General features: G+C 41.2%; 2 protein-coding genes across 3 annotated transcripts in view; both read left to right on the top strand.

Annotated features, from left to right (window-relative positions):
• The window catches only part of osbp2b (oxysterol binding protein 2b), a 49905-nt gene extending 35689 nt beyond the window's left edge, over positions 1-14216 (top strand). For both annotated transcript variants that reach the window (XM_073466548.1, XM_073466547.1), the window contains exons 5-14: positions 585-708; positions 1455-1521; positions 1984-2136; positions 2231-2476; positions 2633-2753; positions 3407-3510; positions 5284-5379; positions 5729-5913; positions 6047-6267; positions 8544-14216. In XM_073466548.1, the coding sequence (XP_073322649.1) occupies positions 585-708; positions 1455-1521; positions 1984-2136; positions 2231-2476; positions 2633-2753; positions 3407-3510; positions 5284-5379; positions 5729-5913; positions 6047-6267; positions 8544-8686 (1460 nt within the window). In that variant the 3' untranslated portion in view covers positions 8687-14216. The remainder of the gene's footprint in view (positions 1-584; positions 709-1454; positions 1522-1983; positions 2137-2230; positions 2477-2632; positions 2754-3406; positions 3511-5283; positions 5380-5728; positions 5914-6046; positions 6268-8543) is intronic.
• Positions 14217-20208: 5992 nt separating this feature from the next.
• Positions 20209-24228, top strand: LOC140995710 (uncharacterized). The gene is made up of 17 exons (XM_073465788.1): positions 20209-20238; positions 20351-20443; positions 20548-20648; positions 20774-20870; positions 20974-21093; positions 21398-21511; positions 21598-21828; positions 21932-21994; positions 22105-22188; positions 22311-22412; positions 22493-22675; positions 22775-22906; positions 22998-23230; positions 23349-23475; positions 23549-23632; positions 23722-23933; positions 24085-24228. Exons 1-17 carry the CDS (start codon positions 20209-20211, stop codon positions 24113-24115), a joined length of 2037 nt encoding a protein of 678 aa, XP_073321889.1. The 3' UTR covers positions 24116-24228.
• Positions 24229-24682: the final 454 nt, after the last annotated feature.

Here is a 24682-nt window from a genome sequence, read left to right as displayed (position 1 = left end):
CTAGAGACCTTTTATACTGTACAATTAGGCTTTATAATGATTCACCGGAGAGATCAGAGACTTAACAGAGTTGTTTTTCCTTTAAAAAGTTGGAGTAGTGAATAAACGTTTCATAACTGTTTTGTGTACCCATCTTCTGAGGCTGAATTCATTGTATGCATCATACTAACTACTATTAAATTGAAGCTGGTTATCAAAGAACTATGTTTATGAAATGACAGTAAATTACGTTCATATTGGTGGTTGTTTGGTGATTTAATGTCACAGTTTACCCTCATTTTTTAATGCATTAGCATTAGTTTTACACACATAATGGATCACTGAACATTGAATATTGAATGTTGGTTAGTGAATATTAGAAGCACGCCCTGAGGAGCTCGCATCATTCAGGCTAGTTAACCAGCAGGAACGTTGCCAATTTTACTAAGCCGATTATTCCCTGATTAAATGCCATTTCTATGTGATTATAGGCTGCTCTCTCCTAAAGGCTGTAAAATACAGTCTCCTGAGCTCATGTGATGGTCCTGTAAGTTTTGAATGCTGTTTGCATGTACTCACAAATGTAAAACTGTATGTCCCGACAGAAGGGAGTGAGAGGCTGCGCAAAGAAGAGGCGAGTGATGAAGATGAGGATACTGAGTACTTTGATGCCATGGAGGATTCCCCTGCATTTATCACAGTGACTGCCACTGAGAACACACAGCACAGGTCAGTCACACACAGAGATCCACCATTTTTCAATTAGTGAAACAGCTGAACAATTTAGAGACAGATTAGACAGGGATGACGGTTCAGTTGAATTTAAATATTTAGCTTGCGTGTGTGAGTGCGTAACCGCAGTAAACCGTAACTGGACACGCTCTAATTTGTCATAATAGTGAATTTGACTCCGGCTGACAGCTGAACAAGCTTCTGATGATGGCTCATGGTGTGACAACTTAACCTACACACACACAAATCACAGAGTGGTGTGCCCTTCACTCAAATGTGTTCTCTCTCTGACTTAAACAGATAAAAATAACATAAGACTCTTGGCTCTGACTGCATTCCGGCAGCAAAATAAGCCAATTTCTAGTTCTGTTTTTGCTCTCTCGGTACATTTTATAGCCTATTAGTTTGCTATATTGGGGCCAGTCTCTGGCTGGCAGCTCAACTTGTTTCACAGAGCTTTTGCTGCCTCACTTTACTTTTTAAAAAAATGTCCTGAGCACCTTTTAGTGTTTTTATTCCTCATCATTGTTATGGCTCATCTCTTGCAACATATCCCTCAACTCCAGGAGCACCATTACGAATAATGGAAGCTGTTAGACAGCGTTCATCTGTAATACCCAGCAATTTGTTTGCTCCCTTATGTGTATTGTGTTTGTGTATTGTGTGTGTGTGCCAGTGGGAAATGAGAGAGCCTGTTTATATGTCGGTTGCTCATCGTAGGAAATATTTTCATGTCTTTCCAGGCGATCTCAGAGTAATTTGAGCGGAGCAAGCGGAGGTCAGCCAAGTGACTGGAACCAGGACGACCATGTAAGTGTCTGTCCTCCTAACAAGTCTGACTAACAGGACTGACATTTGTGAACACTGCTGACTTGTGTAATCTCAATATAATAGATTCATTTGTGCTGCTTGAAAGCTGCTCGTTGACTTATTTATCTGACCGTCTTCACTCGCCGTTCTACCTGACATTCATCCCGTCCTCACGCACGCGGAGCCTTTGTCTGTGTTTCCATCGGTCTCGTCGTCACCCCCGTGGTGCCACAAGACACACAGCTGCTTCTTTCCACTAAATCTTAATTACCAGTCAAACATCTGCTCGTCCATACTCTCAGCTCTCCCTTGTTTCTAGTTCTCTTGAACACACATCTGTGACTTTCACTGGCTCTGTCACGCTGTCTCCACTTGGTGATATGCTACCAAGCTGTCCATGAAGTTGAAAGTATTTCTCAAACTTGTGTGTATCAAATTTCCTCCCACTGCACCTAATCCCAGATGTCTCCAAGCTGTAATGACGTGTCAGGGAAGGAGCTGCAGCCCCGCAGACAGAGACGGACTCGTGTCCCAGACAAGCCCAACTACTCCCTCAATTTGTGGAGCATCATGAAGAACTGCATCGGCAAGGAGCTCTCCAAAATTCCCATGCCCGTAAGTGTATGAGGCATGACCCTCCTAAATTTATCTTAACATAAATCTGTGTGAATCTGTGTGTGTCTGATCCTCTCTTGATCCTCACCTTCAGGTAAACTTCAACGAGCCTCTGTCGATGCTGCAGCGTCTCACCGAGGACCTGGAGTATCATGAGCTCCTGGACAAAGCGGCGCGCTGCGACTCCTCCCTGGAGCAGATGTGCCTGGTTGCTGCCTTCTCTGTCTCATCCTACTCCACCACGGTCCACCGGACAGCCAAGCCCTTCAACCCCCTCCTGGGCGAGACCTACGAGCTCGATCGCCTCGAGGACTTTGGCTACCGCTCGCTGTGTGAGCAGGTAACGGCACCGCCAGAGGGAGTTTTTGTGTACTCACTGATGTGTGTGCACACGAGGTCAGGTCATGTTCTCCAAACAAGTTGTTAAGCATTGGCTGCTTATATAAAACACATATCCTGTATTCTTCTTTAACTTAATGTCTGTCTTCCTTCTAAGGTGAGCCATCACCCCCCTGCAGCTGCGCATCATGTGTTTTCCCAACGAGGCTGGACCCTGTGGCAGGAAATCACCATCGCCAGCAAGTTTCGTGGCAAATACCTCTCCATAATGCCTCTGGGTGAGACATTTCATACGCAGGGGGGAAGCAAACAAACAATATGTGTGAATAAAGGCTCCATCATGCAAATTCAACAGCCACAACAGGCGGAGTTTAGTGAAGAGAGACTCCCACTTGAGAATAGTAGATGACTGTGCTGCCTCCACATAATCTGAAGCCAGAGGAAAGGGTGCGAGAATGAATCAGGATGGTTTTATGACCCCTCTGACATGAACATAAAGTATGGGTATAAAGGGAGCTCTCTATTGCGCTGGGGCGGCAGAGAGCAGGGGGTCTGTTGGCTCAGATAAATGAAAGATTTGATAGATGCAGGTTCAGCCAAGGGATGTGGTGGTATTTATCTGACCTCTCTCACTTCCCGGCTGCTGCGAGGTGCCATGTAATAGAAAAAACTCTTAAGTGGAAAGCATTTACGGTCAAATACATGTTATTAATCTTCCGGGGTTAGGTCAGGCTGGAAATAGGTGGAAATGTATCGCCTGTGCAGAGGGAGTAACCGTGTTATATGCATGTTCACAAACAGGGTTTGAATCAAAAAAAGCAAACACACACAACCTAACACATCACTTTCAGGGCTGCAGTTGAAGATTGGCCACATGGAAGTTGGGATTTTTCTCTTCTCTCATAGCCTTTTCTCACTATCCCCTCCCCAGGTGCCATTCACCTGCAGTTTCACTCCAGCGGGAACCACTACGTGTGGAGAAAGGTCACCTCCACAGTGCACAACATCATCGTAGGCAAGCTGTGGATTGATCAGGTCTGTTTGTGATGATTCATTCATTGAGAGCTCCAAACCCACAGCCCCGCCTCGATGCCTCTGATCTTCCACAGTAACCTATAGATGTTTTCCCTCCCGTGTTGCAGTAATGTGTGGTATAGACCAGCAGAGCAGAGCGGAGCGGGAGAAGGCAATCAGAGCCAAGTCGTACAGAACATGAATACGGAGATTCACAATCTCGAGGGATTTATCTTTAGCTTTGATCTCTAATAACACCCCAAAATAACAGCCTCTTTTTTCTGCCAGATGGCCCAGTTAGACGGGGGAGGGGGGCTTCACATCTGCACGTCTGTGTATCTGATCAGAATTGTTTCTGTTTGTTTAGAGTTGTAATTCTTGTTTTTTCCTGTTTCTGCTTATGCTGCACTTCAGTGTGTGTGTTTGCATGAGGGAGTGTTGCAAAATTATCACTCTTAAAGCATAATGAGTTAATTATATTGAATAGTTTACAAATATCCAGTATTTCCTGGATATTTATGGCATTTTCTTGTACAGTTGATGTTTGTGATTAAAGGTACTCTGGAGTTCTGTGTACTTCCAGCATTTTACAGCAGATGATGTGTTTTTAAAGTGGCTCTAGGTAACAATTTGTCGTGATTAACTTATATCAATCCCTTTTTTATTGGCCACATGTGAGCGGATTGTAACGTGACGTGAAAAATGAGACCTTCCCCGTCACTCTCGGTCGCCTGTACAAGCCTGTGGATGATTTGTTTAAGCTGTTTAACGCTGCTGGACTGTGGATATTTTTTTGTGAAGGACTCTGGTCGTATTTTACGCGACAGTCCAAAGGATGTGACTTCTTGGTTGCCTTGTCTCAGTGCCTCTCTCCGCTCTGCTAACAGAGAGCAACAGTGGCTAGTGTTAGTTCAGAAATGGAGTCCACCAACTAAACTAGAGACCATGTTGTTTTTGTGAAACGTCCATTGTTAACATGTTTACATTGGATTGTTGCGGTGTTACTTTTTCGGTGCCCAGTTTTAATTTTAAAAAGTTACGATACATTGCAGTTCAGCCCGACTAGCAACAACATCGAACAAAACTTTCTCCAAATAAGCTGTAAGTTATTTTTGCTGTCGGCATTTGAGATACTAGTCCACCAGAAACAATCCCGCCTCCGCACTGATACAAGTTCCTCTCTCCAACTTCAGTTTGTCCACTAAGAAGAAGTTTCACCAATATTTACACATTTTCAGTCTTTATTGTTTTTGCTTTCTCTCGCCGGCCTCCGTGCATCACTCTGCCACTCTGCCGCCCTCTGGTGCAGAACGGGGTCAGCCAAACAACCCCGTACCAAACTCTAGAAACTGCTGCTGTCTTCTCTACTGCCATCCACTGCAACAAGACAGTGCCGTCAGGAAAGGAGATTATATCTGAATAAGAATGGCAGCACTTTCTATTTTATGCGTCCTGGATATTTTAATTTTGTAGCTGTTAGATGCTGCGAAAGACAAAAAATGTGTGAGACTTGAAAGGTAAATGTTTATCATGTCACCCCGCATGCTTGTGCTGGAAGAACAAACAACACGTCTGCGTTTCTCTCAGTTCTCTACGAATTCTCTCGTGAAATGAACAGTATGATCTGACTTAAGCAGATATCTTGTTCATATAGGACTATATCGCTTATAATAAAGATGTTCTTTCTCGTCTCTACCGTTAACACAGTGTGAATAAATAGCTTTGATATGCTGTTATTCTCTGTGTGTGTTTATCGTTCTCACTCTTTGCATTACTGTATCTGTTTTTCTGCAGTCGGGGGACATTGAGATTGTGAATCACAGGACCAAAGAGACCTGCCAGCTCAAGTTCTCTCCCTACAGTTATTTCTCCAGGGATGTTCCTCGGAAGGTAAATTCTTCCTTTCCACACCGATATGAGACTCTAGCATGATGTCATACAATGAGGGGGGTATTTTTTGTGAGATGCTGCCCCCTGCTGGACAGTACCAACACATAAATCAGTTGTCACTGTAGTGTAATATAGCGGCTTGCTGTGTGTTGTCACATTGCATTGAGATAACCTCCTTTGGAGTCAGTAGCGGTGACCTAAAACTGGGGCACTTCCTTGGTTGTGAATGATTTAGGATGAGTTAATGGAAATGTACTGGTGCCCCACCGAGGCTAGATAGCATGCTTCAGTTTCTTTATTTCCTGTAGTATCCGTGCAATATTTTCTGAGTCCGTTCTGCTCTTTCCAGGTGACAGGTGTGGTGGCAGACAGTGGGGGCCAGGCTCACTTCATCCTCTCTGGTACGTGGGATGATAAAATAGAGAGTGCCAAGATTGTTCAGAGCAGCCGAGGGGGCAGTGGATCAGAGGGCAAGCAGAAGACGGTCTATCAGACGTTGTCCCCCAAACTGCTGTGGAAGAAATACCCGCTCCCGTAAGCGCTCGTCTCATCAGCCTCATGAGGCCGAACATCACAATATATGAGTCACTGTAGTTGTATAACAGCTGCAATGTTTAGTCAATATTATGATTGCAGAGCATCACATTGTCGTCAATTTCCTCTTCAGAGAGAACGCTGAGAACATGTACTACTTCTCCGCGCTGGCACTGACCCTGAATGAGCAGGAGGAAGGCGTGGGAATGACCGACAGCCGTCTGAGACCAGACCAGAAGCTGATGGAGGACGGCCGATGGGACGAGGCGAACTCAGAGAAACAGAGGCTGGAGGAAAAACAAAGAGCAGTGCGGAGGAGGAGGGAAGCGGAGGCCACAGACGCTCTGGATGACGGTATGAAATGGAGAACAGGAAGTGTGGTCTCTGAGTGAAAGACCACTCAAAGATTACCCTTTTCTCTGGCAATGGCTGCTGAGGCCCATGAGTAGCGAAATATAAGCGCCACCTCCCGTACCGAACTGACAGAAGCTCATGATTGAAATAATTCAAATGTTAGGAGTAACATAAATATATAGTAAAAAATAAAATATTTCCAGAACCAGCTGGTTTTCCACCCTTCAGAACTCTTATGCAAGCCTCACATATTTATATGCGTCTGCAGTATGCTGTGTTTAAACTCAGAGGCAGTTCATAGTTGCATGTCAAGAAAGACCTCGAACCAAAGCATTATATAAAGTGAATGATAAGTAGCCGATGTAAAGTTATAAACATGATTTCTTTCATTAATATGTATGAGTACTTGATGTCTAAGTAAGTAGTTGCAGGTCAGACGGCATGGCTTAGCACAAAAGAGCTAAGAGGAGCTTTGTGTAGTAGAAGCCGGGCAGAACTTTACGGAGAACTCAGCGGGAACTTTTCATCCCGGTGTCATTCCTGTGTGTGAGTGTGTTGTGCGTAGGCTAGACTGTATTCGATGTACCCATGACTTGTCTTTCTTTTCCTCCCTCTATTGGTGATCAGAGTGTGATTATGACTCTGGTGAGTGGGGGTTGCCCTGTGCCCCTCTGTTGTGCATCACTCCCACACACACACACACACACACACACACACCATCCTCTGTGTGTCCTCTGTGTGGTCTGCCTCTGTGTGCATGATTCCCCCTTCTCATGTCAACTTCTCCAGATAATGACTCAGGAAAAACATACGACTTTTTCCTGCATACATGTGACATTTTCATGTAGAACTGGCCTCAATAATATATTATACATGAGACAACACACACACGACTCTAAAGTCTGCAAGTCTCAGTGTTTTATGGTGAAGCCACATTAGCAAGTGATTCATTTGCACGGCATTGTCATCCTGTCTATTTGGGAAGTGAGGGGGCCAACAGTTAACAAGAAAACGTTATGCTTTTCTTCACTTAAGTTAAATAAACATTATCTTTTTTAATAAATGGAACATTTAAAAAGCTGTTTTGAGTTTAGACCAGTGGTTCCCAACCTTTTTACCTTCAGGGACCCCTTTTCTATCATTAAGTAAACTGACTAGGTGACATATTTTATGGACATATCACATTACAATCAATGCAGAACAACAACATTACAAAATACCTGATCAACTGTACAATTACCCAAATATTGAACACAATAACTGCAGGGGGTCTGTGTAAAATGAGCGATTTGAAAATGTTCTTGATCTAATTTTTCCTCATGCATATCGCATCTGAGATGAGTTTTCCTGATATTTTTCTCTTTCTGACAATAATGAATAAATGTATGCATTATTTGATTCATAAAATATGAAATAAGTTGATCTATCTGTTTTAATTTGCTTCTGTATTTATCCGCCTTTATATTAATTCCCGTTTGATTACTTTCTATTTTTTAAAATTCATTTTTAAATGTATTTATTTACTTATTTATTTCTGTGTTCTTTTTCCTTTTCCATTTTGAAGACAACACATTAATAGATATATAAATGAAGAAATTATTTTTTAAAAAGTGGTAAAACAAATGGGAATGTAAATAAATAGGGGAGTCGATACAAAGGAAAATAACTACAGAAGCAAATTAAAACAGAAATATCAATTTATGTCACATTTTATAAACAATGCCTACATTTGTTTTAAGTATTCATTTTGGTGCCTGTAATGGCATATTTCCGTATTTATTGAGCCATTTATTAATTTATTTTATGATTTATTTTTGTTTTTGCCAGTTTCAGTCTTCCGTACTGCGAAGCTTTGGCGACCACGAGGTTGGGAACCAGTAGTTCAGACCATTACATTTCTACAAATGTTGACACATCAGAAAGCTGTTTTGTTTCTGTATTAAACAGATGAATTATTCAGTTCAGGGAGTCCCAAATCTTCGATTTTGATCTTGTCCTTCACCATGATTGATCCAGGTCTTTCACTACGCACTTATTGTGCTAATTTGTATTTTATTGATGCTTCTGAGTTCAACTTGTTCATCTTTACATGAGCTCAGTTCACATTTGGCGCTATCCCAAATGCAGTGAACACTGATTGATTGCTTCCCATATATATGCATATATATGAAGGTGAAATTGATCGCTCGGTGAATTGCCTGCAAGTGTGGCTTCTCCACAAGTGTGCGATGAAGTGAAACAGACCAACAGAGTAACACCTGTTCTTCCTCCTGCAGGCCGAGAATACGAAGGCTACCAGCCGTTGTGGTTTCACCAGAGGAGGGACTCAATCACTGGAGAGACAAACTTTGTGTACAAGGGAGGTTACTGGGAGGCGAAGGACAGACAGGACTGGAGCATGTGTCCTGACATCTTCTAACCCAGGAACTCCACCCGGATCACTCCTAACCTCATCGGACAGGGAACTGCTCTAGCTCTGGTCCTGAAGCAGTGGGGCGTAGCTGGCTTATGAGCACCATGTGGACCTTTGTGAGCACGAGAATGTGTACGTTTCACACACTCTCGGCTTACACTGTACCTCCAAATGTGCACTCTCATTCTGTTTTTACTGTGGGGAAAGTGAAGGGGCGTTCCCCGAGTAGTCCCCTTTGACACTGAAACAGCAGTGAGGTAATGTGTGGAGACCACACAATGATAGCACCTGCACACTCCTAAAATCAGGTGCTCTCTAAATCCTACCCACAATGCACTTTTCTGTGTTCACCCCATATAAGAGTTTTACTGATTAGACAGAAACCCATATCAGAGCTGCTCACGGTTACAGACTGACAGCCAACGAGGAGAAAAGTCATAAACGGGCACATGTGTGAAGGTTGCAAGAAAAATGTCCTCATCCTCCGCTTTATTCAGCACAATTGAGATTTTATTAGACCTACTTCATAAATCTTAAATTAGTTCCCCTCTTTCTCTTCATGGGAACGACTTCAAGTGCTCATCATTTGGCCCTTTTAGTTGCTCATGAAAGAGGCTGAAGCCTGAAAATGGTTTCTGGAAATTCCTGTCTGTTAGATTTTATTGTCAGTTATGCAGACGCAAAGTGTTTAAAATTAATTTTAATAAAAAAGACATTCTGAAAATGATGTGAGTATAAATGATTACAGACAAACTAGGTAAAAACACTGTTGTGAAATAATCCAATACATGTTTTGCAGAAATGTTATTTAATGCTGCTTATTTTTACAATCACTTTTCGCAAGTCAGTTTTGTGAATTTCTTTTGAATCAGAAAGTCTCAAGACGAGTGGGTCAGAGCCAGGAATGTGATTGGCTTTGTTCTGAATGGGCTCATAGGCAAAGTCTCTTTATTTAGTAACATGATAAGTAAATTAATATTTTTTTTAAAAAAACTCACTTTGGAAAAGGACTTTTATATAAAACTGCTGGAAAGAAATACAACTCGAGGAGCAGCAAACCGTCACTGTGAAAATAAGCCAGATGAAATAACATTTCAAATTAATGAGCCTTTTTATTAAATGTATTGGATTACTCTACAATTAGGATGATATATTTTTTATATATATTTACTGTATTTTGTCTGTATTCGTTCATATAATAATTTACTACGCAGTGTCTTATTTATTACATTTTCAACACTTTACGGTTGATATTTGATTGGTCAGATCTAGGGCTGCAACTCAGGCTACATTTCTGATTATTTTCACCATTAATCGATTGATCGTTAAGTCTATAAAATTGCAGACAATTTGTGGGAAATTACTTCTTCTGTCCAACGAACAGTCTAAAAATCAACAACTCTTCATTTACTATCATAAAGCAGAAAAACGTCACATTTAAGAGGTTGAAACGAGAAAATGTTGGACATTTTTGCTAAAAAAAATAACGTAAACGATTAAATGATGAATAATTGATGCCGGCAATTCATTTTCTTATGATTGATTAATCGATTAATTGACTAATAGTTGCAGCTCTAGTCAGATCTCTTTCAGAGGCTGGTGTATCTGAACTAATGAAATACATTTTATTTTCTGGGTGTGAATGTTGGGGGTTTCCCTCTCGATCCATGAAATGACAGCCTGTAGTAGTCAGTTAGACTATAGTCCACGTAGAGGTGCAATGACTGCTTACTCATATATTTTAGATATAAATGGCCTCAATGCTTTGATGCATTTGAGTCATCTTAACACGCTTCAGACGACTTCCATTTGTGATTCTGATGAGTAAAATCCTGCAGTAGTCGATCCTTTAGTTGTAACACGTAACACTCAAGTAGGAACCTCCATCAAAGATCTGAATACGCACTTTTCACTGTGGTTGACCATAGGTGACTGTAGTACATATCTCTTTGTTGATGTTGAGAAAACTTCCCTCCGTACTTTACCTTGTCCTCTGGTGCTCTCCCATAGCAACACATATCCTTGTTGCCATCGTCCTCAGTGATCATACAAAGTAGAAAGTCAGCATCAAATCACTGAGACATTCAGTAATAACCACCCGGTACAGAACATCCAGCATCATGTTGGTTTCTGCAGTGTGCACTAGCTCCACAGCCTCTATCAGTCATTAGCTTGTAGTTCAGATGTTCCCAGTAGAACCAGTAGAACCAGTGCAGCGTGGCTCCAGCTGACAGGAGGTTTTAGAAAGCAGACAGGGCTGGTTCCTGCAGCACACCTCTTGTACGGTCAGCTCCGGCCACAGCTGCCCGCTCCAGTCTCAACACAGCTCACATCTGTAGTCCTTTCACTCAGTGTTTGTAGGCATGCTGATCTGGGATCAGCTCACGAAGGTACCCTCAGTCTTTTGCCTTTTGATCGGCTGAACAAGGGAAAGAGTCCCCTGACCTGTGCACTACACGTCTCCGGTGACAAGAGTTTTGAAAACCAGTTAGTATTTTCTTTTTGTAATTATTGTTAGGAATGTAGAATTCAAGGCTGGACGTATTGTATCTACCGTCTGGTCCATTTGTGTGAATATTTTGTGATAAACGAATGATATTGTAAAATGAAGAATAATTATACTAATCTGAGTATTAAGTTATCTGTACAGCAGAAGGTCAAATCTGAAAAAAACAAACAAAAAAAAACTGACTGAATGAGCCTGAAGGATTTGCTGTAATCATAACTTTTAATCCAGATTGATTCTGCTAAGACGGATGTTAACTTCCTCAATTTGGCTGCAGATTTCTTGTTTTATATTTCAAAAAAAAAAAAAACTGTCTTAACACACTGAAGATATTTTTTATAGAGTCCTTGATACTAGCACATTAGTAACCGTGGTTCAGTGATGATTTCATAGATCAACAGCTCCTCCGATGTGCAGGCCATAAAGATGTATAAAATGCACTGGAAAAGACGTAAATACACAGACTGAAGGAGGTTTTCAGCATCTTAAGATGAGCTAATAAAATGTAAAATGTTTATCTGTGAGATTGTTCATCAGTGAGTTAATGATTTGATAATGAAATTAATGATGATTGATGTTTAGTTTTTGCACAGAAGATGCTTCTTCTACCCATTTACATCACACGTTTTAATGCTTTTTTTGATTTGTGGTTGTCATGAGCACAGTTTGATCGATCACTGAATCTTTTGTCCAGAATGACACGCTTAAAGGAGCAATTCAACATTCTTAGAAACGCACTTTTGCTTTTTGTAAAATCAGAAAGTTGAAGAGAAGATTGAAACACCTCTCACGTCTTTATGGTGATTAATCATTAATCAATTAAGACTTTAACCAAATGTGTTAACCGACAATCAGAGATGGGCACAAATGCATCAAACAGTATCTCGCTACAAATTACAAATACTTGCTTATCAAATAAACCAAAATGAAATACAGAATACCTGCATGAGAAATTAATACAAGGAATTTGTAATTTAAACAATACAAAAAGACATTCGATAAAAACTGATGTTGGTTGGTCCAGTTGTTGAACAGCAGCAGATGGAAGCTTAATGTTTGCATCGCTAGGCCAGAGAGAGCAGATTGTTAGCTTAGCTTAGCATTAAGACTGGAAACTGAGGGAAACAGCTAGCGTGGCTCTGTCCCAAGGAAATAAATCCAAATGTTGAATTAAAACATTTTATCCTGTTTGTTTAACTTAAATCACAGCTCTGCAACTTGTTCTTTTTAGACTTTGGGTTTTCAACAAATTGTATTAAAAATCATGTGAATAATACAGATATGATGATATCTTGACATTGTTTTGATGGCAGATGTTTTTGCCTTGTGGATCTTTTGTTTATCAGTTCATCTGGTCGCCTTTTCATCTTAATTAAGTGTCTTTATTTTTCTTTTTGTACAAGTTTTTATAGCTACAGGTAAAGACTCTCTCTCCACCTCCCTACACTCGTGTTGAGTGAAATCTATTTGCCAAAAAAGAGACAAAACACACAGTAAAGAAACTTAAAGATGTATTTGACTGATTCTTTGGTCAATTTTTAGATACATATCACAGTAATATCGTGACTGTGAATTTGTTTTGCCGTGATAATCGTATAGTGGGAATCTGCTCTACTGCAAATCACACAAACAAGATATAACATGAGTTAGTGAGCTTTAGAGGCGCTCTGCCTTCAGACAGAGCCAGGATCGCAGTTTCCCTCCAGTCTTTAGACTAAGCTAAGCTAACCAGCTGTTAGCTCTAGCTTTATATTCACTGTAAAGACAACAAAGGTTGTAGTTCAATCTTCTCACTTAACTTTTGGCCCAAGAAATAGCGGATAAGCTTTTCTCTTTTTTTTTTCTTCTTCCAAAAAGTCAAACAATGCCTTCATTTTTTCTGATTACTTCTTTGGTTCTCGTCTTGTCTACCTGCCTCATGTACGAGCTATTGATAGAGGTTGTGTACACTTAAAATCATATCGAGAGTGTCACGTAGAAGGACGGACACTGTTGCAGCAAGATGTTTCATTTTATCTATCTTGAAAATCGTCGTGACAGAACAGAGAACACTGATGAACGGCGGTGGTCAGTCTGTGATTTCCTCTCTCAGCGATCGACTCGAGGTTACTAGAGATTTACTTTAATATATTGTTTTTGAGATGATTTTATATTTGAGAATACGAGTTATATTTTGAATGATAGCGTAGAGCTCATCTTACGTTTTAATCAATGTATTTCCAAATAACGTTGACCTCAGTACTTGATGGTGACTCGCCTACTGAAGTTGCCCCAGTGAGGGTGTGTACAGTGTCGTGACGGCTGTAGCAATAACGCGGTGGGGCGTACAGATGTGTCAGTTCACGGCTGTTGTTGCTTCTAACAGAACAGTTGTCGGCCTCACGCAGAAAGGGAAAAAAAACAACCAAAGTGTACGTGGAGAGTGTACTGTAGAGTAAAAACAACCTCTTCATCTGCCTTCCCGATCTCGGAGGGATCTAATGTAAACCCCCTCTCATTGTTTCTCTCATTTCAACTCACCCAACTCTTAATTCACTACGGTGTGATTTCTTTTTTTAGCTTTAATTTTTATGCTTTTTCTTTTCTTTTCTGATTTCTACCTTCTCATGGGTGCCATTACTCTTACGTTTGTGTTTTTCATACTGTTTGTGTTGCATGTGCGACACACATTTCCTCCTCGCTCGAAGTGAACTAACAAAGACGGGGGAGGTTTGTCTTGCCTTGTCTAAACTGAACCCTGCTTCTCCTTGGACTGTGACTCGCGGCTTCGTCGTGATGGGTGAGAGCTATGAGACACATCACAACAGCGGCCTGGTACAGGAGGTCAAAGGTGACTGACCTGCCTTTACTTTTACTCCCCAGATACACGTAGGTGTATTCAGGTGTAACTGCAGATTCAACTGAGGTTTTGCTTCTTTTTTAATTTTAAATTGTCTATTTTTTTCCCCTTAATTTATACTCATATAACATTGTCTTTAAACAACAAAGACAAATAATGAAAAAAGAAGATAATAAAGTTGTTACTGTTGACATTGGATATCTGTCTACTTTATTTCTCTCTCCACAACATCTGGAAGATTTGCTTGGTTGTCAATCAATGGTGTCACAAAAATGTGACTTTAATTCATAACAATGGCGCAAAAAAAACAAACAGCTTTTGTGAAGACTACTTAAGGAAGAAAAAACAATATAGTAAGCCTAGACCTTGTAGGAAGCTACACAATGCAGTGCAGTACAGTTTCAGTAGGTGTACAAAATAATAAATAATATAATTGTACTTTAGACAAACAAACAAAGCAAATAAAATGAAGTAAATGTTGATTGCACAGTCTAATGGATATGGAATAATTGATGACAAGGTGGAAACGATCCAGTTGTCTCTGCAACAGCGGCGCCAACGATGACACCAGGGGAAGAGGAAAAGTTGTCTGATGCCACTTCAAGTACATTTACTGCCAGAAAATGACTTCTGATGTCTAATTTTAGATACTTGAAGTAGAAGTGGGTTTTAAGAAGTGATTTAAAAGAAGTGGCTGATTCTGCAAGTGTTATCTCCTCAGGATGTTGTGATGTTACAGTAAAAACAATAAAAGATGAATAGATTACAATAAATAAATAAAAGCAATAAAGGACAGTAAGATGTCACATAAAAGGATAATAATAAATAATAATAACTAACAACAATCATAACAACAACAGTAATAATGATAAGAAGAAGAAGGAGAAGGAGAAAAACAAGAAGGAGGAGAAGAAGAAAAACAAGGAGGAGAAGAAGAAAAACAAGGAGGAGAAGAAGAAGAAGAAGAAAAACAAGAAGAAGGAGAAGAAGGAGAAGGAGAAAAACAAGAAGAAGGAGGAGGAGGAGGAGGAGAAGGAGAAGGAGAAAAACAAGAAGAAGGAGGAGGAGGAGAAGGAGAAAAACAAGAAGAAGGAGAAGGAGGAGGAGGAGAAGGAGAAAAACAAGAAGAAGAAGAAGGAGAAAAACGAAGAAAAACAACAACAACAAGGGGGAAAAACAAGAAGAAGAAGAAGGAGAAAAACAAATAGAAGAAGGAGGAGGAGGAGAAGAAGGAGAAAAACAAGAAGAAGAAGAAGGAGAAGAAGAAAAACAAGAAGAAGGAGGAGGAGGAGAAGAAGGAGGAAAACAAGAAGAAGGAGAAGAAGAAAAACAAGAAGAAGGAGGAGAAGAAGGAGGAAAACAACAAGAAGAAGAAGAAGGAGAAAAACAAGAAGAAGAAGAAGGAGGAGGAGGAGGAGGAGAAGGAGAAAAACAAGTAGAAAGAGGAGGAGGAGGAGGAGGAGAAGGAGAAAAACAAAAAGAAGGAGGAGGAGAAGGAGAAAAACAAGAAGAAGAAGGAGAAAAACAAGAAGAAAAACAACAACAACAACAACAACAAGGAGAAAAACAACAACAAGAAGAAGAAGAAGGAGAAAAACAAGAAGAAGAAGGAGAAAAACAAGAAGAAAAACAACAACAACAACAACAACAAGGAGAAAAACAACAACAAGAAGAAGAAGAAGGAGAAAAACAAGAAGAAGAAGGAGGAGGAGAAGAAGAAGGAGGAGGAGGAGAAGGAGGAGAAGGAGAAGGAGAAGGAGAAGAAGGAGGAGAAGGAGAAGGAGGAGAAGGAGGAAAACAACACCAACAAGAAGGAGAAAAACAAGGAGAAGGAGAAGGAGGAGAAGGAGAAGGAGAAGGAGAAGGAGGAAAACAACACCAACAAGAAGGAGAAAAACAAGAAGAAGAAGAAGAAGAAGAAGAAGAAGGAGAAGAAGGAGGAGAAGAAGAAGGAGGAGGAGGAGGAGGAGGAGGAGGAGGAGGAGGAGAAGAAGAAGAAGAAGAAGAAGAAGAAGAAGAAGAAGAAGAAGAAGAAGAAGAAGAAGAAGAAGAAGAAGAAGAAGAAGAAGAAGAAGAAGAAGAAGAAGAAGAAGAAGAAGAAGAAGAAGAAGAAGAAGAAGAAGAAGAAGAAGAAGAAGAAGAAGAAGAAGAAGGAGGAGGAGGAGGAGGAGTATTATAATAATGGCCCTGCTGCTCTCTCCTGTGCTTCCGGTGGCGCTAATATATCCGCAGTGCGCGCGGCAGTACCGGTCTCGAGCTGTTTGACCGTTTCCATGACGACCAACTGACGCTCCTGTCAATCAGGCGGCAGAGCGGCAGAGCTGAGCGCCTCAAGTTCAGCATCGACTGAAAGCCTCCGCGTCTGTCCCTGAAAGTAAGTTTAAATAGTTTTTAAAGTCAAAATGTTCGAGGCAGCGGGCACACAGCGGTGGTGGAAGGATTTCAGAATGGCACACGTGATATTATTTGTCTGTTTTCATACTAATGAGAAGTCAGCAGGGAGTTTCAGACAGACTAGCTTCTGTGATTTAAGCTAGCAGTTTGTTTTCAGGCATGTATACGCTAATTATAAAGGATTAATAATGTTAAAGTAATCTGAGCTACCAATGACATTAGGTCAGGGTTTTACAGCTCCTGATATTTGTCTGTTTTCATGTGACTGCATAATAATAACGTGAATTAATAATGTGAAATTATTCTGAGCAGTCTGGGCTGAGAAAAATAGCCTTTCATAGGCCTACTAAGAAGGTTTATGCTCTTCAGTCAGACCTCGCTGAGCATATGAGAGGAAGAGTCCTGTGCTGCAGTATTAAAGTGTACCGCTGCTTCAGTTAACGTTCATTTTGGGCAGTGGGAGAGGCAGGAAGGCAAGCAGGCACAGGAATTTACAGTCCTCTCAGTGAAAAGAAGTCAGGTCGGCTAGCTAACGAGCTAAATTGTCCTGGTTTCCTGGACAACTGAGCAACATAAACCCCCCACTCCTTATGACCGCCCGGTCAGCCTTGACCACTGTGAGATGTTGTGTCTGTTTGGTACTGCTGCACGTCTGCATACTTGTCCTCAGCAACAGGAAATGGCTGACAGAGATGACCGAGCAAAGAGAGATGCAGAGGACGCAGATGAGCTGCTTTATACTGGTCTGAGGTTTTTTTTTTATAAGCAGTATATCTACATCAGTTATATCTCACCAGTGCTCAGGAGTTTGCACCCACTCTTGATGACCCTTTTGTCTGCAATCACAGATCTGAATGACAGCAGCGCTGTGTTTGGTCTGGACTCCCCACCTCTCAAACTGGACCACTGTGACCTTCTCCTGGATGCTCTCGACGCTCAGCTCGGTCAACTGCAGGTCTGTGATTTTCACTCTGTCTGTCTGTGTCATTTTATGCCACTTCCTACTTCAACTTCACATTTTAGAGGCAAAATTCTGCAGAAGTTACTTTGCATATTTGGATTTTCACTACAAAATATGAATAAACTAATAAATGATGATATATCATTAAAGGTTAAGCTATGCTAAGGATGATGAGCCCCACCACACAGCTGCAACATTAAAGTGATGTTCACATCAATAATTATAAGCCAATAATATAATATGTGCATGATTTCCCATGTTGCTATTCTGCATAATGATAACTTTAACTTTTGGTACTTTAATAATAACTTTATTTATTCATAATAATATTAATAATAATAATAATAATAACTTTTTTTATAAAGCACCTTTAAAAACAAAGTTTACAAAGTGCTTTGACGTCAAGAAAAAGCAGAAAACTCAGGAGGACAATGTTACAGAATAAACACTCAACAGTCTAAGGAGAAGGTAAAACACAAAATGTCAATATGAGTAATTGCAAGTAAAGCAAGTAAAAGCAATAAAACAGGCAAAATCACACAAAAAACAATGCAAATAAATATAGATATATAAATATATAGAGATAAATAAAAAATAACATCAATAAAAAATGATAAGAAGACAACATCGACATCAAGATCAAAGATAAATAAATAAATGAACAATAAACAAATAAAAGCAATAAAGGACGGTAAGACGACATCAAATAAAAGGAATCATAAACAGATAAATAGATTAAGAACTCCTCAGTATGCTTTGATGTTCATGCTGTTGTATTTTTACGTAAAAGTAAGATTTTGAATGCAGTGTTTTTACTTATGTATATATACATGTAATCAGAAATCCATTTTTAAGCAGTACGTGTGATTTAATGTACGCAGGTCCGGCCCCAGAAACATCAGTCCAGAGAGCTTGATAGCAGCCATGCAGGTAATTGATGTCATAACACACCTTGTACCTTTTTTTTTTTCAGGTGATAATTTGTGTTTTTGATTTTTTTTTCTAGCTCCATTTCAGTGGAGTCAATCTCTGAGCAAAGACACAGGCCTTGGGAGCACAACTCAAACAAATGACACTCCCATGTCTGGTCTTGATTTGATACACACCCTTACGATGGAGCAAACATCAGGTGATATTTCAATAACAGTATATTACAGGAAAATTGGGATTTCTAACTGTTTCCAAGTCAAATTCTTCTCAAAATGTTCTCATCCCCCAGAGAAAAACACAGTCTGCAGGGAAGCTCCTGTCACTCACAAGGTAACTAAAGAGAAGTTAGACAGAAGGACAAGAGACAAAGAGGAAATGGAGTCTCAGAGGGAGCAAGTTATCTGGAGGCTGGAGAGGCTGCTTGGAGAAACCTGTAACGAAGGAAGGATGGCTGCAGAAACCCACCCTGCTTCAGACAGCATCTGCACTGAGGACTTTGTCAGACGCTTCACAGACGAGATGGTCGAATTGGCATTGCCAGAGTGTAATTTACTGCAACTAGATAAAGCGGAAGAGGCTCAGAGGACAGAAATATCTGACTGTGACACTTACCGGTGTGAACAAAAGGGTCAAAGTGTTCTCAATGTTGATGGAAGAGGAACAGCAACGACGTTCAAAAGTAGTAAAGGCACAGAGACTGCTCAGTATTCCCTGTCGAACAAGCCACGTCAAAGAGAGCAACGTTCTGACAGCTATGGAGTAAATATATCACATGCTAGTGAGAGATACAACACACAACAGAGGCGTGGTGATGATGGCAACAGTGAGTACAGTAAGCTTGTAGGAGTAGTACATGTATATTGTAGATATTGTTTGCAACAGCAGTGTTGTATTGTGGATTATAGTTTGCAGCCTCTACATCACAGCAGCCTGCCTCTAGACCTTTATTCCTATACTCCTTTGTTTTGCCTCCCTCCTCTTCCAGTCTCTTACAGAACAGAGGATGTGACAGAACACGAAACCCGGCAGCAGAACAGCAACCGTTCTCCTAAGGCCAGGTGTTTGGCAGGTACCACACACAGATTACACCTCATCAGAAAGCACAGTCCAGCTTATCCTCCAGCACATTCATTCACTACAAACAGTGATTAGAGGCTTGTTTCTTTTACAGGAGTGCCTGTGTTGAGTTTTGACACCGTGTCCATTGACAGTGACCTTGAGTCAGTCTGCACCGAGCGAGTCAGGCAGCATCTCAACAGGCGGCCAGGTGAGAGACAGCAGACGATGTGGAGGGAAGCTGGTCGCATATTAAAATGACAAGACGCGTTCAAAACAAACTATTTAAATGTAGAAAGTAAAAAGAGGAGTGCAAAAAAATATGTATGAAATGAATTTACAGTTAAGATGATCTGTTTAGGATGGCGCTCGCTCGTTCAGTCTGTCACGGACATGGACGACTACTGCACCCACACAAGTGACTATGACACACCCACACAAGAAGAAAGTGAACCTCAATCTGCATCAGGTAAAGCACAATGCGTGTGCATTCTTTTATGAGATCACAGTAATAGAAAAACAATTTAATCTTTGAATGTCATTCAATTTATTTACAAAGGTCAGAGATCTGCTCATGGAAATGTACAACACAGAAGTCCTTCTGTCCGTAAAGCACAGCGTAACAAGAGGGAAACTTACAGGTAAACCGTAGTGTTGTGTACAATTTCTAAACACTCATTTTGCGCATATTTCTGACTTATATACTGTGTGTGTTTGTGTGTCACAGACTTGTGTGTTCTTTGGGTGACAACGACAAGGACACGGATGAAGAAATAAATCCCTGGAGCAGGAGATGCAGGCCTGAGAGGACGTCAGAGAAGATGCAGTCTGATTGGGTCAGGATGAAAGAGCGTCTCTCTATACTCCAACAAGTGAGAATGAGTCTCCCGCTGTATTATAGCATCATATTTAGTATAATCTGATAAATGCTCCTGTGTAAATGTGTATGAGACATCACCTCACTGGTTTGTGTGTCTGGTTTAGAAATGTGAGAAAGAGGAGGAGACGCTGCAGCTGAAGAAGACTCAGTTAAAAGATGTCGAGTTCTCCCTCACTGAGCTTCAACAGCGAAGGAAGGTAAAGTGTAGTATTGTATGTATACTGTAATTTATCAGAACACTGTGTACAGAAGTCTCAAAAATACTCAAAGATTATGGTATATGTCCCAGCATGCCTTGCAGGATTTAGAGCAACTTATTGCAGAGACGGCAGAACTGGAGAAGGAGAAGAAGACTCTTGAGTTTAGTCTGAGAGACAGCAGGACAGGGAAGGACTCCATCAGGTATAAAACCAAACTACTACTAATTGTACTATAAGAAGCCTCATGCATCAACATGGTATCATCACATTACATCAACATAACCCTAAATTCTGTACAATAACAATATGACAATGAATGTGTTGTAGTTGGCAGCTGCAGAGGCAGAGAGACTCCTGTACCCTTGAGGTAAGAGACATGGAGCACTGTAGGCAGACTCTAAAGGATGGAGCCTTCATAGAAAGGGTAATGACACCTGTGTAAGGCAATATATCTGTCATTTGCATGTTTTAATATGTCTGATTTTTCTTATTGGGTCATATTCTTGTTTTGTTGCTCCACTGTTCAGCCCAGTGTGGTCATGTCAGTGCTGGAGAGGGAGGAGATGGACAGACAGCTGGACGGCGCCAAAACAGAACTGTTTGCTGAACAGCGACGTGCAAGAGAGAAGCTAGAGTCCGTGAGAGAGGTCCTGCCTATAATAATCTATAATTATAACTATGATGACAATTATGAATCATAACAAGATGAAAATAGTTTTAAGTAGGTGCTCAAACAATAATTTTAAAAAGAAAATGTAAATATTTGTTGATATTTGAGTCAGGTTATGTGTTTAACATATTAAAAAGCATTACTATATAGTGATTATTTCATTGTATGCTCTTTAATGTTATTGTTTAGTACCTGAGAGGATGTGTTTATGTGTGAAAGGCAGATTTACTTCCTGTTTTAAAGCATCTGTGGAAATGTTTTCATGTTTGATCTTGGAGCAGAAACTGGAGGAGACTCGTGAGGAGCTTCAGAGGGTCACAGAGGCAGAGAGCCTGCTGAGAAGCAGGTGTGCATGTTTAGAGGAGAAAAAGAGGCAGAAAAAGGATCAGATCAAGGTAACACCTAACGGCATAATACTCGAATATCAACAAAAAAATCAATCTGTCATTTGTTTTGTAACTATTTGATGTATCTCTGACAGGCAGTAGAGTTTCAGGTTGGTGAGCTGCAGGGTGAACTGGGAGAATGCAAGATCAGAGTGGCTACTCTGGAGAGGATGTTGGCCCAGAAGGAGCTGAAGCTGCAAGATTTACAGGAGCAACATGGGGCCTTACAGGATGAAAGAGATGGACTAAAGGGGGAGCTTCAACGCCTGGAAACCCAGCACTGCAATGCAATGAAAGAAGCCCAGGAGCGGGCTCATAAAGCAGTGGTGAGTGCTGAGGGAAAACTGAGGTTTATTTGATCCAAAAGTAAAATATATTCTTATGTGAATTAAGTAACAAGTAATAAGAGGTTCCTCTTTTATAATTCAGGAGGCAGCATTGAAGCAGCAAAAGAAAGATTTGACTCTGGCTCATGAGCAGCAAATCCAAAAGGTGACAAACACGTCTGTATAGCTACAATATTGTTTCTTCAAATGACATTATCACAGTTTTTATTGATGTAGCAATCCTTCTGGCTGTTGTGTCTTCGGGTTAATAAGCAGACTGAAGAGGAGAAAGCAAACGCTTTGAAACAACAAGCTCTGTCTCTCACACGACACACTGAGTCATTGAAAAGTTCTATTGAGGTCAGTGCGAACACATACAAACCACTGTTACACTATCTGGAGAACACTACATACAGTATACAGTAAGTAAAAACACTCTACACGGTTACTTTTCAAGATGTGATCCTCTCCTGTTCTGGCAGCTAAAGGAAAAAGAGGCAAAGAAGCTGAGAGATTCTCTGGAGCAGCAGAAGGTGGAGGCAAAGAGCCGTGAAGAGGAGCTGCAAGCAGAAGCCTTGGAAAAGGTACTCTGATAATCCTTGCCTTGAATATGCAAACTTTCCCATAATGATTGCATGATATGCAAAGTATGCTCCCAATACAGGTGCACAGAGCAATAGAGGAGGAGAGGAGGAAATGGGAGGCAGAAAAAGTGGAAGCAGTGCAGGTGCACTGTGGGATACTGGAGGAGCAGAACAGAAAGAGCCTGGAAACCACGAAGAGTGAGATGCAGCGAGAGAAGAGTAAAACACTGGCTCTTCAACATAAAGTAGTGGAGCTAAAAACAGTAAGGAGTCCTGCAAACATTACAGGAAGCACCACTAACTGAAATAAATCAGAGTAAATGTTCATTCTGTATTTGCATGATTTTCTTTTTATCTGTAAGAGAGTTCAGGAGTTGGAGAGCGAAGGCTGTGCGCAGCAGAGAGAGCAGGAGTCTTTGCTGGCTGTTATTTGTAAATCACTGAAAGAGGAGCACCAGGCTGAGCTGCAGAAGTTGCAGAGACAGATGGCACAGGTGCAAGAAAAGCAGGAAAGCAATAATTTGCAGGCACATAAAGAGACGTGGTGTTGTATAAAAGCTGACATGGTGTGGTCTGCGGTCACAGGAGAGTCAGAGAGCAGCACTGCGGCTCGAGCAGGCAGCTCAGCTGGCACAGAGAGAGGCTGACAGGCTCCGGATGATGCTGGAGGAAAGGGAGAGCAGCCATAAACAAACCACAGCTGAGTTGGAAGAGCAGCTCAGGCGCTGGGCCCAGGAGCTGGGAGCAGAGTGCCAGCATCTACGCCTTTTAGTGGAGCAGAGCGGAGCCAAACAAATTTCTGTGCAACTACCTCCCAGGTATGATTTCCTGCCCTGGCTTAAACTCATATCTGGTTTAGAGAGAAGTGAACACTTTAAAGACAACATGCTGTGTTTGGTGATAAGCTTCTGATAATTACGTCTGTGTCTTGTGCAGTCCTACAGGAGCTGAGGCTCTTACAAACCTGAGATCCCTTAGAGAGCAGTTGAAACGCATGATTAGCCGTCAACACCAGGAGCTTCATTCACAGAAACAAACCGCAGAGCAGCTGAGCAAAGACAAGGTATAGTTTAGACTGCACATACTGCACAGAGCCTGGAGTTTATAAGTACAAATACAAGTTCATATCCTTTCAGGAGCGAGAACTGAGCATCCAGAGGAAACAGCTGAGGATGGAGAGAGACCAAGCCTTGGATTCTGTAAAGGAGCGTCTCATTCAGGTCTGATCTCACACACTCATCTCATGTCTGTGCACATAGACACAGAAAACTCATGACTTACAGCTGTGCTATGACCCACATTTCTGCAGGAGCACATTGAGGAGTTAAGCAGTCTGAACTGGGCTCACGTGTGTGACGGGGGAGCCGAGGGAGGAGGAGTGGCAGCGTCTCTTCGCAAACAGCTGAAGGCCAAAGACGTGGAGCTGAGGCTGGTTCAGAGGAGCATGGGTCAATGGAGGGAGCGGACTGCAGCTCGTCTGGCATGCAAGTTCGAAGAAGAGCTGACCGCTGAACTGGAGAGGTGACGTATGAAGAACTAAGCTAAAATACCGAACAGACACTTGTTTTGTTCTTTTGCTCCTTTCTCAAAAATGGCCCAGAATCCAAACTTTGTGATCCTTTGAAGAGAAATCAAATATTCTGCCTTTGTATGTTTTTGTGTGATCCCACAGGTGCAAGACAAAGTTGTTGAGGGGCAGGTAACTGGTTTCTGTGTCTGTGAAAACTAGATGACAAACTAACCAGCTGTCTGTCCTTACAAGAGCATGACCTCACCTCAACTCACTGTGATACGCATTTTATACCATAGCTGTAACATTAACCATACTTAACTCCTTCATGCATTGAGGTTAATTATTCACAACTGATGATATCTAAAATTCAAAAAAAAGAATTTCCCCTTGTGGGATTAAAAAAACAGTATAATATAATGGTTTGTTTTCCAGAAAAGCATCAAAGACTCGAGAAGAGAGGCGCAGAGAGTCTGAGAGGCCTGAAGGAGAGATGACGCTCAGTGCAATGGTAAAAACATAAACACCGAGCTCTTACAGATACGTCACCTAAATGTGTTTAATATTCTTTTGTTCATTAACAAAAACATGTTTCACTCTGTCTTTTCCCCAGCAGGAAGCTCAAAATTCAGTTTGCTCTCCCTCCCTGCATGTCACTGCCTCCCACAGCCCCTCAGACGTGGCTTCATTTAAGCTCCTCCGTTACCTCCAGAGCAAAGTCAAGCAGCTCCGCATAGAAAACCAGTCGTACACATGGAGC

Source organism: Pagrus major, chromosome 5, assembly GCF_040436345.1.
Source record: "Pagrus major chromosome 5, Pma_NU_1.0".
In the NCBI taxonomy this organism is placed as follows: domain Eukaryota; kingdom Metazoa; phylum Chordata; class Actinopteri; order Spariformes; family Sparidae; genus Pagrus; species Pagrus major.
This window is presented reverse-complemented; position numbering and strand designations above follow the sequence as displayed.